This window comes from Macaca fascicularis, chromosome 7, assembly GCF_037993035.2.
Source record: "Macaca fascicularis isolate 582-1 chromosome 7, T2T-MFA8v1.1".
Taxonomy (NCBI): Eukaryota; Metazoa; Chordata; class Mammalia; order Primates; family Cercopithecidae; genus Macaca; species Macaca fascicularis.
Window position 1 is genome coordinate 19,610,611 of NC_088381.1, and position 15,195 is coordinate 19,625,805.

Genomic DNA, 15,195 nt, shown 5'->3' on the forward strand with positions numbered 1-15,195 from the left:
AAAAGTTATCTAACAAAAACAGGCACAAATTAAAGAACTAAAGACAACTTTCTATTTGTTTTTGAGACAGGGTCTCACTCTGTCACTCAGGCTGGAGTGCAGTGGCGCAATCTCGGCTCACTGGAGCTTCAATCTCCTGGGCTCTAGTGATTCTGCCACCTCAGCCCGCTCAAGTAACTGGGTCTACAGGCATGTGCCACCACGCCTGGCTAACTTATTATTATTATTATTTTTTGTAGAGATGGGGTTTTACCGTGTTACCCAGGCTGGTCTCGAACCCCTGAGCTCTGGCAATCCACCCACCTCGGTCTCCCAAAGTGCAAGGATCACAGGCCACTGCACCTGGCCAACTTTTTAAAAATTAACCAAAACATAAAATATACCTGTTTATCTTTTGAGGTTGCAAAGGAATAATGGGGATCACAGTATTGCACAGAGATTTGCAAAGAGGGCAAAGATATTCTCCACTTTCCAAGTCAAAAAGGTCAACATGAATGCGCTGCTGAGAGCTCAGCTGTACAGCTTCAAAATATCTGCAAAATTACAAAGATACAGGCCCATTTAGAACTACACATGCATCTCTATATGTGTATCTCTACTTGCTCTAATCCAAGTTTTAAAAATCTAGAATTTTTGCCTCAATAAACATCTTTAGAACATACATGCAAAAACACACAAGTTGTAATCATAGAAGAAAGAGGTTGCCTATTATTTTGGGAATAAATTGGAAAATATATCAGAGCAGATATAAATTTTAAATAAGTTTATTGAATCATAACTCATCTCTTGCCTCAAAAGCATGGTGATACAGCATGGACACTACTTTCCTCAGTTTCTAATGATGAACTGAAGTAGTGAGGGCTATCTTGGAAAAATTATATATTGTAATCTAATGCCAAATGGGTAAACTCTACACAAAAGATTTCTCAGGAATTACATTTTTGAATTTTTGTAGTTTCCAGAGATAGAATGAGAACTTCTTGTCCTATTCATCCTATTCTATTTCAAAGGTACTTTTCACAGCAGTATGTTTTGAGGGAAATTAGATTTTTATAAAGATTACTTACTTATTATTTATTTGTTGTACTTATTAATTTTTTTGAGACTACGTTTCGCTCTTGTCTCCCAGGCTGGAGTGCAATGGCGCAATCTCGGCTCACTGGAACCTCCACCTCCCGGGTTCAAGCGATTCTCTCCTGCCTCAGCCTCTTGACTAGCTGGGATTACAGACATGTGCCACCACACTCAGCTAATTTTTGTATTTTTAGTAGAGACAGGGTTTTACCATGTTGGCCAGGCTGGTCTCAAACTCCTGACCTCAGGTTATCCTCCCACCTCGGCCTCCCAAAGTGCTAAGATTACAGGTGTGAGCCACCACGCCCAGCCAATCATTACTTTTTTTACATGAATACTGATGAAGAGCAACTGATTAGTTTATGGAGAGCAAGCACAAAGGAACAGTGAAAATCTAAAGTTGGTAACTTTACACACCACTTTCCAACTTTGATAATAATAATTCATGCAAACAGAATTAGTAATTAAAACTGTTTCAGTCATTCAAAGAAGAAGAAAGGAAAGAAGACATGAGAAAACATGCCTTTTTGTGGCCTTGAGTGAACTTCAATGTTCCTAGTCTCTTTCAAGAACATGTCAGAAGGACAACTTACTTCTGCCAGCACACTGCATGCATTACATGACCACAGCTTCCTGTGTAAGTTCCATATGCCAAGTCTGGATCCATGAAAAGTGGGTCTAGGGTTTCTGGTACAAGGCATAAAAAGGAGGGAAAAAGAAAGACAGGTTATCAGGTCTAAAGTCTAATCACAAACTGTCTTAGGAATGTCCAAGCAAAGTGTCACAATATCATAATAGGATATATAGTAACAAAAAAAGTAATAGTAACAAAAGAGAAAAGCATAAAGCTAACCTGTCAGATATGATTCTAAACTCTATCTTTGATTTACTTTTTAACCTTGAATATTGGGTTTAATCTGCATTATCTTGGTTATTTAAATGATTTTCTATGTTTCCAATATAATTTACTTTTTTAATTTTAATAGTAATTTGATAAATAATAATTTTAAGGGATACTTAGGGGAATTACAACCTCATTAAAAAAAGCACAGATGGCAGGACGCAGTGGCTCACGCCTGTAATCCCAGCTCTCAGGGAGGCAGAGGCGGGAGGATAGCTTGAGCCCAGGAGTTCGAGACCTGCCTGGGTAATATAGCGAGACCCCGTTCTCCACAAAAAGGAGAAAAAAAAAAAAAAAAAAAGCACAGATGGAGGATTTCAAATTCTGTTCATCACTTATAACTCATGGCCATGGGTAAGTTACTTGACCTCTCTGTGCCTCAGGTCCTTCATCTATAAAATGGAACCAATAGTGATAACTAACTCATAGGGCTGTTGTGAAGATTAAGTAAATACACATAAAGCACTTAACAAGTGCCTGGCAATGTTGTTTTCAATAAATGCTAGTCTTTATTATCACTATTATTCTAAGGAGCTTTTTTTGTTTGTCTGTTTTGAGATAGGGTCTCACCCTGTTGTGGACCACAGGCTCATGCAACCATGCCTGGCTAATATGTTTGTAGAGATGAGGTTTTGCCATGTTGCCTAGGCTGGTCTCAAACTCCTGAGCTCCAGTGATCCACCCACACCGGCCTCCCAAAGTGCTGGGATTACAGGAGTGGGTCTCAAACTCCTGAGCTCAAGTGACCCGCCCACACCGGCCTCCCAAAGTGCTGGGATTACAGGCGTGAGCCACCATGTCTGGCCTATTCCAAGGGTATTTTAAAATAATAATGATGCTAAAACAGCTAACTCCTGATGTAACAAGTGCAATAAATTATCTAATTAGCATTATTGCCAAGAAAATGTTTAACATGATTCTAATCAGGAGGCAACTTAACAATCAAATAAATTCAGAATGTGATATATTATACAAAACAAGTGGCCTGAATTCTTCAAAAAAACTACTATCATAAAAAAAGGAGGGACTAATCTAGATTAAAATAGAGTAAAGGAAATATAACCAAAGCAACACATGAAATGTGTTTGGATCCTGAGTGAAAAAAAAAGTCTAGCAATTGAAGACATTTTGAGAACTGTTGGAGAAAAACTGATTTTATATTAGATGATATTCCTGGATTATTATTACTTTCTTAAATATGATAACGGTATGGTAGATATATAACCTTACTTCCAAATGTCTTTCAAATATTATTTTCTTTAATTACACAGGCATGAAAAGAAATGCACAAAAGGATATTTATTAAAGAATACATACCTCCTGAGAGTTCTATGGGTTTTCCCCTGTGCTGAGTTAAGGCAGTAGATTTCTGGACACAGGCAGATAATACCATGGCATTATTTTCTATTTTCACCTCTTGTTCTTCTTGGCAAAGGATGCACGTCAGCACCTCCTTTTCAGTAACAGATGGACCCCGTTTAGGACCCAAAGCAATTCTAGAGTAGTCACTGACTGCTGGGGTGCTACCAAAAGAAATGACCAGAAATGAGGACACATGTTTTGGTCACTTGTCTTCATATTTTGGTAGATTTTAAGTAACTATAGGCAAGAAATATAAGAAAGATAATAAAAATAAAAATGATATTTAGCAATATTAAGTTAAAAGCTTCCCCCCTTCCTTTGTGGCTTTTATCAGTTATTTGCTTATTACAAAATACAAGTGTTGCTAAGTGCAAAAAAACAGATGATAAAATGGGATGCATATTATAATTTTATTTAATTTACTACACCAATAAGCTGGGTTATTTTTTTTTCTGGATATAAAAGTAATACAGAGTTATTGAATAAATTTTGGGATATCTGTAATAGTATAAATGTTATATTCCCACAACCTGTAACCTTGTACATTTCCTTCTAGTCTGCTTTCTATTTATAATATACTTCTTCATATAAATAAGATCACATTACATAGATTTGCAGCCTGCTCTATTCACTTATAGTTTCTTACATCATTAAAACTTCTTCAGAAACATTTTTAAATGGATGCACAGCTCTTACTACATGTGCCATAATAGTTTTATCCATTCTCTGTCATTAAGCATTTAGGTTTCTATTCTATTTTAGTAGCTATTTAAACTAAAAAACTTACAACTTAATGATTCAGCAATTCTTAGAATCTACTCTTACTGACTGGGCAAAACTCAGGATCTACTGATGTGTACAATATTTAAATAATGGCAAATATTTACAACATGCTGATTGTGAAGCTAGGTACTGTTTCAAATACTTTACTCAATCCTTAAAATAATCCTATGAGGTAGGTATTATTATTACGTCTAGAGCAGCTGCTGCAAAGATGTCTGCTGCAGGAGTGGAGGCGTCGCTGGGGCAACATGCTCCATTGAGCCCTTGGGTTGGGAACAGGAGGGAGCCCACCCCTTCTGAGTTTGCGGGGCAAGAGTCCTGCACTCCCGGGCACAGCTGCAGCTGCCCAGCTCAGAAGTGCCTGTTCTGAGCCTCTCCCCACTCCCAACACCCGTTCTCATTTTGGAGCAAAGTTGTGAAGGCCATAAAAACCCCAGACTCAGCCAGACTCACATGGGGACTATCAGTTGCAGGAAGGAGCTACCCAATTCAAGTCTCCTGACTCACTGGGATGACCTGCCTGTGGAAAGGCGATACCCATTTTGGATCTCCTCTCCACTGAGTGCTGGACACTCGCTGGGATGACCTGCCTGCAGAAAGAGCCACCCACTTCGGGTCCCTAGAGAGCTGTTCTGTTGCTTAATAAAGCTCTCCACCTTGCTCACCCTCCAGTTGTTCATGTACCTCATTCTTCCTGGAGGCAGGACAAGAACTCAGGAACCACCAAATGGCAGGACTGACAGAGCTAGTAACACAAACAGGGCTGAAACGCCCATATCTACCGCTTGCCATATTGCAGGTGACAAGGAGAGATAAGCTGTGGTCCTTCAGGGAGCCCAGACCTAGGGGCTCCCTGAGCCAGGGCTGTGACACTCTCTTTGGGGCTTCGCAGTCTCTGGCATCTCTGAGCTTCCAGGTGCTACCACATTCCCCTTGTCCAGACACGAGTCCCCACAGCAGAAGCTGCTGGTGCATATGATCCAGGTGCAGGCTTGCACAAAGCTGGCCCCTGTCCCAGTGCCGAGAGCTGCCTGCCCGTGCACAGTGGCTGGACCCTGCAGGTGCCCGCTCATGCACCCCTGGTCACTCCACACCTGGCTCACCCTTGGCAGGCACGGGATCCAGGCTGGTAGTGTGAGCCAAGTGCAGCCTGCCGGGTCAAGTAGGCAGGATGAGCCCAGAGAGACTGAGCAAAATTCTGGCAAAGGTGCCACTGGCCACAGAGGTTTCTGGCTGGAAAAGCAACACCCTAAGGATTGTGTGACACTACCACTCTTCAGATGAAGAAACTGAGGCCTAGTGACAATAAGAGACTCACCCAATGACTCATTAATAGTATGTAGCAGAGCCAGGATTTAATCCAGGTAATCTAGGCTCACAGTCTATGCTCTGAACTACTCTGCAATATTGTCTCTGTGCAAGAAGCTCCCTGAACTATGGTATATCACTGAACAATAAATAAATATTCATCATCATTATAAATGAACTTACCTAACAGAAAATACTCTGCAGCTTTTTGTTTTGTTTTTTGTTTGAGACAGAGTCTTGCACTGTTGCCAGGCTGGAGCGCAGTGGCGCGATCTCAGCTCATTGCCACCCGTGCCTCCCAGGTTCAAGTGATTCTCCGTGCCTCGGCCTCCCAAGTAGCTGGGATTACAGGCGCCTGCCACCATGCCCAGCTAATTTTTTTGTATTTTTAGTACAGACGGAGTTTCACTATGTTGGCCAGGCTGGTCTCAAATCCCTGACCTCGTGATCTGCCTGCCTTGGCCTCCCAAAGTGCTGGGATTACAGGCGTAAGTCACCGCACCTGGCCTACTCTGCAGTTTTTAAAAGGTGGTAATTACGTGGTACCACCTACTAGGAGGCATCTAGCAATAAATTATGAAAGGTTTACTTATTGATTGTCACAAGGTACTAGTGGGCACAGGATGCAGTCCCACAATTCACAGGACAGTACTGCAAAAAAAAAAAAAGCTGCGTAAATGCCAAGACTGAAAAATGCTGAGCTCGTTTTGTATATAAGAACATATATAGGTTTCCAAGACATAATACAGAGTGAAAATGGGAAGTTGTAGAGTGATATGTACATAATACTATTAATGTAAATAAAACCAAAGGCTGAATGACATGCTATAATTTCTGTGGCTACATATATTTGTATTAATAACATAGGAAAAATTCTGGCAGATACACATAAAACTTATAACCAGAGAACCTTTAAGGAGCAGAAAGAAGTCCAGGATTTGGGCCGGTGCTCAAATGGAACTTTAGCTTTATCTCTGACATTCAGCTTTCAAGAGGAAAATTATTAATGTACCTATGTAATTTGGCCAGGCACAATAGCTCACGCCTATAAGTCCAGCACTCTGGGAGGCTGAGGTGGGAAGATCATTTGAGGCCAGGAGTTCGAGACCAGCCTGGCCAACATGGTGAAACCCCGTCTCTCTAAAAATACAACAACAACAACAACAACAAAATTAGCCAGGTGTGGTGGCAGGCCCCTGTAATCCCAGCTACTCAGGAGGTGGAGGCAGGAGAATCGCTTGAACCAAGGAGGCGGAGGTTGCAGTGAGCCAAGATCAAACCACTGTACTCCAGTCTAGGCGACAAAGCAAGATTCCATCTCGTGTGTGTGTGTGTGTGTGTGTGTGTGTGTGTGTGTGTGTGTGTGTAAAACTATGTAATTAAAATTTTGGCTGGGTGTGGTGATACACGTCTGTAGTCCCAGCTACTCAGGAGGGTAAGGCAGGAAGATCACTTGAGCCCGGGAGTTTGAGGCTGTAGTGCATCATAATTATCCCTGTGAAGAGCCACTGCATTCTAGCCTGGGCAACACAGTGAGACCCCATCTCTTAAAAAAAAAAAAGGGGGGGGTTTAAAAAAAATATGAGAGAATATATTTGAGACTTTGGGATAGGAAAAGCTTTCTTAAACAAAATATTAATACAAAAAGTTAAAACTCTAAAAGACTGATAAATTTGTCTTTATCAACACTGCACACTTCTCTATGGCTAAACCTCATAATTAAGGTTAAAGAAACACAGACAAAATATGGGAAACATATGTAACAAAGTTAAGCATTGATTTTAAGATTTATATAAGTCAATAAGACAAGAGCAAACACCCAATAGAGATGAGCAAAGAATAATAATAGGCAATTCCCAGAGGATAAAATGTAAAAGGTCAGTGAATAATCATATGAGAAGATGCTCTATCTAGTACTAACTAGCAACTGGGGAAATTCAGCCAGATTGGCACAAATCTGTAATTTTAATAGTATCACATTTTCAAGTACTGAAAATAGTTAAGTATTGGTGAGAACAAAGTAAATTGGGCACCTATATGCACTATCAGGAGCAGAAACTGGTAAAACCACTCTGGATGGAAATGTGGCCATATCTATAAAAATTTTAACTCAGCCCTTTCCCTTACTGGACTCCTTGACTAAGTACTTGCAGAGTTGCACAAGGAGACACGTACAAAAAGGTTCCCATGAACTGTAATAAGGAAAAATTAGAAGCAACCTAAATGTCTAAAGTCAGACAAATAAACTACTATATAACCACATCAGAGACCACTATGCAGCAGTTATAAACAATGATGTAGAATCTACACTATAGAGTGATATGTACTGATATCCAAAGATTCCTAAGACATTGAAACAGCAAGCTGCAGACAAAATGTATGGTTAAAAAAGAAAAACCACTAGAAAACACGAAACAAGCCTCACTATTTCTTCATGTACTCATGTTCATAAATGCATAGAAAGAGGTCTAAGAACAGTGGTAATTTGTAATCATGGTTACGTGTGGATAAAGATCAGTAATGCAAAGATGGTCAAAGGGGGACTTCCTGCATTATTTAAATTGTTTTCAATAAGAACACATTAAAAAATCACATGTCCGATCAATCAGGCAATAAAAATAAATAATGAAAGCATTAAGGCCATAAATGAACTCTGAGTACACCTTTACTTACACCTTCTTATTTTATTGTCAATAGTTTCTTTCTCACTATTTCTAAATAGTATGTTGTTAATACACAATATCTAGAGATGGGACTTTGGCTTGTCATTTAAAATTTCCAGTTTTAGTACAATATAGTCAGCCAAGGAAAGCATACCTTCATATCTTTTTATTTTTAATCACTAATATAATCATTATTCTTTATGGTCCTTGTTAGCTTACTCAGCTTCAAGACTAAAGATACAGATCAGACAGGATGTAATGTGCCTACTATTATTCCAAAAGCACAATTTTCTGAAAGTATCCACATTTTTTTTTTGAGACAGAGTCTTGCTCTGTTGCCCAAGCTGGAGTGCAGTGGCATAATCTCTGCTCCCTACAACCTCTGGCTCCCAAGTTTAGGCGATTCTCGTGCCTCAGCCTCCCGAGTAGCTGGGACTCAATGCATGCATAGCCACAACCAGCTAATTTTTGTATTTTCAGTAGAGATGTGGTTTTGCCTGTTGGCCAGGCTGGTCTCGAACTCCTGACCTCAGGTGATCCACCCGCCTCGGCCTCTCAAAGTGTTGGGATTACAGGCGTTAGCCACCGCTCACAGCCCACAACACATATTGTTTTAAACAGCAGTGAAAGCTTGTCTTAAAAAAGGGCCAAAGCGGGTACTTCCAGTATTTTAAATTTCTTGGAATGCTTTTCAAAGTAACATTATTATGTCTCCTCCCTTTTCTCACTGTATAATAGCCTACAAAGCACAGCTCAGAAAATTAACCAGTTTCTCTAAGAGCATACCACAGTCAGAACTCAGAAAACCAGATTTACTGATTCTAATTCCAAGGTGCTATCCATACCTGTAGTTATAGGCAATGTCCTTCTTCTCTTTTAAGAAAAAAAGAAAAACTCGTATAAGCCACCTTTTTCAGGCAAAGAATTTGTTTCCAGTATGTAATAGCTGCAGTCATTTTTATTAGAAATAATAATGTGAAGTGAACTGATGTGTAAATGTGTACCTAAAAGTGCTAATGCATACAAAATAATGGGTTTTTGTGCATAAAGGTTCCTAACATAACTTTACTGCACACTCAATGCATTTATCAGTATAAAATTATATTCAATAAATACCTTAAGAGTCTTCACTCTGACCTTTCTAGAATGAAAATAGTTGAATTTCTCTTGCCACAAAATACATTTTAGAAAAGCATAATTTAAAGTGACTATTTAACTTTTCCTCCAAAATATGAGTTGGTAATTTTGGGGTTTGCTTTATTTTACCTCTCTTCCTCCATAATGGAGTCTTCTTTCCCAGGCATTTCTGTTGTATTGTCATACATGAGTTTATGGGTTTCAATGAAGTTTTTCTGTAAGGCAGACATCTGAGCCATGATCTTCTGGCGATGTAGCCTAGCAGCTTCAGCTTTTCTTTTTCGTTCTGCTTTTTCTTTATCATGAGTAATCTGGGTATTAAGAAATGACAAATTTAGGTCAGATCCACTGTTAAAAATTTATATACGCTGTCTGGATGGCAAAATTCCTTAGAATAAGATTCTGAAACCCTGATTACCCCTTACATCCTGGATTCAGTTTAATGTTTCAAAATTAGCATTACAGGCTGCATGACATCACACAACTAATTATTCCTTTAGTTATTTAAATAATTTGCTGTAAAAAGCTAAGAACCTTAAATATCCAATTAACTGCCCTTTATACTCAGTGCAGGTGTATTAAGAAATAAAATTGGATGAAACAAAATTTCAAAATCATTTGTCAATCACTTAATCACTGACAATTTAAACAATCTTGATTTCTAACAGTTACTTCTAAATGCACTGTTAAAAATGAGAACTTTAACAACTTTTTTAACTTTAACAATATTACTGAGATACATTTGGTGCATTTTAAATTTCTATTCAAATTTACATCCAGTGTGTTTTACTTTTAGGAAGAACATGTAATAACCACAAATAGTATTATTCTAATAATATAAATATTAGAATCATCAAAACCTGATTCACTGTATTATAGAAATAACACAAATATTATTGCATTTCATTGAATCTAAGATGTACCACTATCTTATATTTCTCTAAAAAATGCTGTTGATGAAAGTCATTTATTGTGAGACATATCCCAATTTAAGTCACTAAAATATATTAAAAGCTAATAAAATATGGTATTTCAGTTTTTTGTTTTTGAGATGGAAACTTGCTCTGTCACCCAGGCTGGAATGCAGTAGCGTGATCTTGGTTCACTGCAACCTCTGCCTCCTAGGTTCAAGTGATTTTCGTGCCTCAGCCTCCTGAGCAGCTGGGACTACATGAGCACGCCACTACATTGGGCTAATTTTTGTATTTTTATTAGAGACACGGTTTTGCCATATTGGCCAGGCTGGTCTTGAACTCCTGACCTCAAGGGATCTACCCACCTCCACCTCCCAAAGAGCTGGGATTACAGGAGTGAGCCACACACGCTCAGCCAAAATATGGTATTTCTAATAGAGCTCTACTATATATCAATTTCTCCTGTTTTTGCAAAATACAAAAATTATACTGCATTGCCATGTACTATTAATCCCCACAATACAGAAACATAATGAATAAAAGATGAACAGATCTCATATACTTTACAATAAACAGGTTTCTCCTAACGAAAAAGCAGCAGCTCCCTTATACCAGTAAAGTTCAAAGACAGAGATGAATGTCACCATTACTACAGTGTTATTACAGTGTCATACCTCATCATTCTTAACAGATTCTGATCCTGATGTGGTTGCTACAATTAAACAAGATTTTTCTCTTAATCGCTTCACTGTGTCAAACATCTGTGAAAAACAGATGAAATGTTAAAAGAGTTAGTTAGACCTTTAGACCGACCAGGAACAGAAACATCCACTAATTTAATTTTGGCATCATATCTCCAAATGTCTTTCACTTAAAACTATTTCAATATATGAAGAAAAAAAGTGACTCTGTGACAAACATCTCCCCTGGTCAATGAGCAATTCAGCTAAGGAGGAGGCCACTGGTAGCACAATCAGCTGATTCAGTAGGCTGGGGGCATGCCTCTGTTAGCTTTCAAGAGATTTGCCAGGAAACAAAAATTTTTTAAATCTGAAATAACATTTTTGTGCAAAACCACATAAAAACAAAGATACAAAACGGTGACTGCTCTTTTGGAGGCAGAGGCGGGGTAATCTCAGCACTTTGGGAGGCCAAGGAGGGTGGATCACCTGAGGTCAGGAGTTAGAGACCAGCCTGGCCAACGTAGCAAAATCCTGTCTCTACTAAAAATACAAAAATTAGTCGGGCGTGGTGACCCATGCCTGTGATGCCAGCTACTTGGGAGGCTGAGGTAGGAGAATCGCTTGAACCCAGGAAGTGGAGGTTGCAATGAGCTGAGATTGTGCCACTGCACTCCAGCCTAGGTGACAGAGCGAGATCCTGTCTCAAAAAAAAAAAAAAGACAAAGATACAAAATGGGAAGTAAAATCCTCCTCTCCCTGATTGCAACACCTCTATCAGAATATATAATTTTTATATTTACATCTATTTTCATAAAAAGAGATGCTACCATACATACTGTTTCACACATCCTCTTTTCACTTAATCATTTATCTTCGGGGACATTTCTTTTTCTTTTTCTTTTTTTTTTAACAGAGTCTTGCTCTGTCACCCAAGCTGGAGCACAGTGGCACGATCTTGGCTCACTGCAAGCTACGCCTCCCGGGTTCGTGCCATTCTCCTGCCTCAGTCTCCTGAGTAGCTGGGACTACAGGCGCCCACCAGAACGCCTGGCTAATTTTTGTATTTTTAGTAGAGACGGGGTTTCACCGTGTTAGCCAGGATGGTCTCGATCTCCTGACCTCGTGATCCACCCGCTGGGCCTGTGCTGCGATTAAAGGCGTGAGCCATCGCACCCAGCCTATCTTCGGAGACATTTCCACAAGAGCTTACACAGAACTGCCTCATTCTTATTAACAAAGGTCATGGTTTCAGCATGAATACATTCATTAATTCATTCATTAATGCATTAATTCATTCATTTGACAGAGTTTCACTCTGTCGTCCCGGCTGGAGTGCAGTGGCACAATCTTGGCTCACTGTAACCTCTGTCTCCCAGGCTCATGCCATCTTCTCACCTCAGCTTCTCAAGTAGCTGGGACTAGAGGCACACACCACCACATCCTTGGCTAACTTTTATATTTTTTGTAGAGATGGGAGTTTTTGCCACATTGTCCAGACTGGTCTTGAACTTCTGGGCTCAAGCAAGCCACCCACCTTGGTATGAGTCACTGTGCCCAGTAAAATTTATTTATATTTTGAAGGAACCTTGGTCTCATGAGGAAAAATTTCCCACGATGAACACTTACAACATAGCTTTAAATCGACCATCTGGATAGAGTATCTAATGTTTTTAATAGCAGACACGTATGCTTTTACATCTTTTGATAATAAAATTTAGTATTCTAATTGAAAATGAATTTTCAGGACTAGATCTGCAATTCATAACACCATCTCTATGGGATATGAACATTGAACTAAATGGTACCTCAACTGACTTTCTTAATAGTTACCTACTTTTGTTTGATTTTACATCTTAAAATAATATTGGCTAGTTTAACACAAATACTAAATATTCATAAAATCTACTTCAAGAAGAATTTTAATAATATAATTATCTTATAGTTACATCGTTACATCATGCTTAACGACTGTTTCTAATTAAGTAGTAAAAAGAGCTGCCCTCTTAAAGTATAAATCAGTACCAAGATTTCCAATTGACAAGAATGTGAAAAATAACTACCCTATACATTCTAATTATCAAAACAATACTTAGTAATAAACATCAGAATATCTTAATGAATGCAATGAGTGCAGAAGCTCCATAATCCTGGTTTCATGCTTTTTGTTTTTTTTTTTTTTGAGACAGAGTCTCACTCTGTCGTCCAGGCTGGAGTGCAGGAGCGCGATCTTGGCTCACTGCAACTTCTGCCCTCCGAGTTCAGGCAATTCTCCTGCCTCAGCCTCCTGAGTAGCTGGGATTACAGGTGCCTGCCACCATGCCCAGCTAATTTTTTTTTTTTTAGTTTTAGTAGAAATGGGGTTTTGCCATCTTGGCCAGGCTGGTCTTAAACTACTGATCTCGTGGTCCACCCACGCCGGCCTCCCAAAGTGCTGGGATTACAGGCGTGAGCCACCGCACCCAGCCAGTTTCATGTTTCTATGTGGAGGTTTTCCATTCAAGTAACATTCCTGGCGTCTCTCTCCCCTGCTTATTTAATTCACTTGTCTCCAAAGGCAATGCTATCTACTCAATAGCTCAAGCACCAAATCCAGGAGTCATTTTTGATTTCCTTTTTTCTGAGATAGATTCTTGTTCTGTTACCCAGGCTGGAGTGCAGTGGTGCGATCTCGGCTCACCGCAATCTCCACCTCCCTGGTTGAAGCAATTCTCCTGCCTCAGCCTCCCGAGTAGCTGGGACTACAGGCTTGCACCACCACGCCTGGCTAATTTTTTTATTTTTAGTAGAGATGAGGTTTCACCATGTTGGCCAGTCTGGTCTTGAACTCCTGCCCTCAGGTGATCTGCCCGTCTTGGCCTCCCAAAGTGCTGGGATTACAGGAGCTAGCCACCGTGCCCAGCCTCATCTTTGATTTCTTTATTTCCTTCATCCCTCCCATCAGACTGATGAGCAAGTACTACAGATTCTATCTTCATATACCTTCAAGATACACCTTAATCGGCCAGGCGTGGTGGCTCAAGCCTGTAATCCCAGCACTTTGGGAGGCCGAGACGGGCGGATCACGAGGTCAGGAGATTGGGACCATCCTGGCTAACACGGTGAAACCCCGTCTCTACTAAAAAAAATACAAAAAACTAGCCGGGCGAGGTGGCAGGCGCCTGTGGTCCCAGCTATTCGGGAGGCCGAGGCAGGAGAATGGTGTGAACCCGGGAGGCAGAGCTTGCAGTGAGCTGAGATCACGCCACTGCACTCCAGCCTGGGCGACAGAGCGAGACTCCGTCTCAAAAAAAAAAAGGTACACCTTAATCAGTTCAGATTCTTACTATCTGCATCTTAGCCTAGGTCATGCTTATTTCACATCAAGATTACTGCAACAGTCTCCTAATAGTTTCCTTACTTCTATGCCTATCCCCTGTAATCCATTTATTCCACAGCAGCCAACACCATCTTGTACAAATATAGATTAGGTCACTTAAAATCCGCCAGTATTTTCCCATTGTGCTAAAAAATTATCACTTTATGCTGACTTATAAGGACCTACAAGATCTGGCCCCCGGCTGCCCCTCTGACCTCACTGCCTACTTTTCCCTCCCTCACCCATTATGTTCCAGCCATACTGGTCTTCTTTCTGGCCACCACAGAGCTTTTGCACTGCTGTTCACTCTTTCTGGAGTACTCTTCCAGACTCTTCTAAGACTGACTCCATGTCATTCAGGCCTTAGCTCTAATGTCGTATTTTGAGAGAGGCCTTCCCTAATTACCCAAAGTAACCCCTTACTCATCTATTGAATTACCCTGATATTTTCTTGTTTATTTATTTGTTTAATGTCTGTCCCTCAACTACAGTATATGTTCCATGATAGCGAGCACCTTGTCTGTCTTGTTCCATCTAGAAATCTATAAATGAGCATGGCACATGGTAGGTATTCAGTAAAGTTGACTAAATAACGACAAAAAAAATAAATAAATCTTATTTTTAAAACTACACTAAAATATAGGAAAATAGAATTATTAACATGAAGAATAAGTGATTGTGTAAACCAGAAGTAAATGGCTACAATGGTACAGCGGTTTAATTTTGGAGGCAAGCAGAGAATTCTTAAATATTTAAACCAAGACAGGATCACTTTACTTTTCTAGTTTACCTGAAGGATCCACGTTATCATGTCCTTCTGGCCTTCTAACTGGGGAATTCCTTTGAGTTTTTCCAAAAGCATTTGTATATTCATGGTTGAACTTCCCAATCCTTTTTTAAAACACAAAATCACACATCATAAATAAATACATACAGTCATCTCTTGGTATCCTCAGGGAATTGGTTTCAGGACCCCTATGGACACCAAAATCCACTAACGCTCAATTCCCTTATA

At 39.8% G+C, this 15,195-nt stretch overlaps 1 protein-coding gene across 7 annotated transcripts in view; it reads right to left on the minus strand.

The window, feature by feature from the left end:
* Positions 1–15,195, minus strand: part of UBR1 (ubiquitin protein ligase E3 component n-recognin 1) — a 156,171-nt gene that overhangs the window by 56,909 nt on the left and 84,067 nt on the right. For 5 of the 7 annotated variants that reach the window (XR_012414843.1, XR_010588036.1, XM_015452723.4 and 2 more), the window contains 6 exons: positions 14,971–15,071; positions 10,817–10,903; positions 9,358–9,539; positions 3,293–3,498; positions 1,668–1,761; positions 384–533 (listed from right to left, as the gene is read on the minus strand). Coding sequence is in view for 4 of the 7 variants with exons in the window: in XM_015452723.4 (XP_015308209.2) it covers positions 384–533; positions 1,668–1,761; positions 3,293–3,498; positions 9,358–9,539; positions 10,817–10,903; positions 14,971–15,071 (820 nt within the window). In the remaining 3 variants the exon portion in view is untranslated. Of the gene's footprint in view, positions 1–383; positions 534–1,597; positions 1,762–3,292; positions 3,575–9,357; positions 9,540–10,816; positions 10,904–14,970; positions 15,072–15,195 lie in introns of those variants that run through there. The other 2 variants (XR_012414844.1, XM_073995637.1) reach the window with 2 other exon arrangements.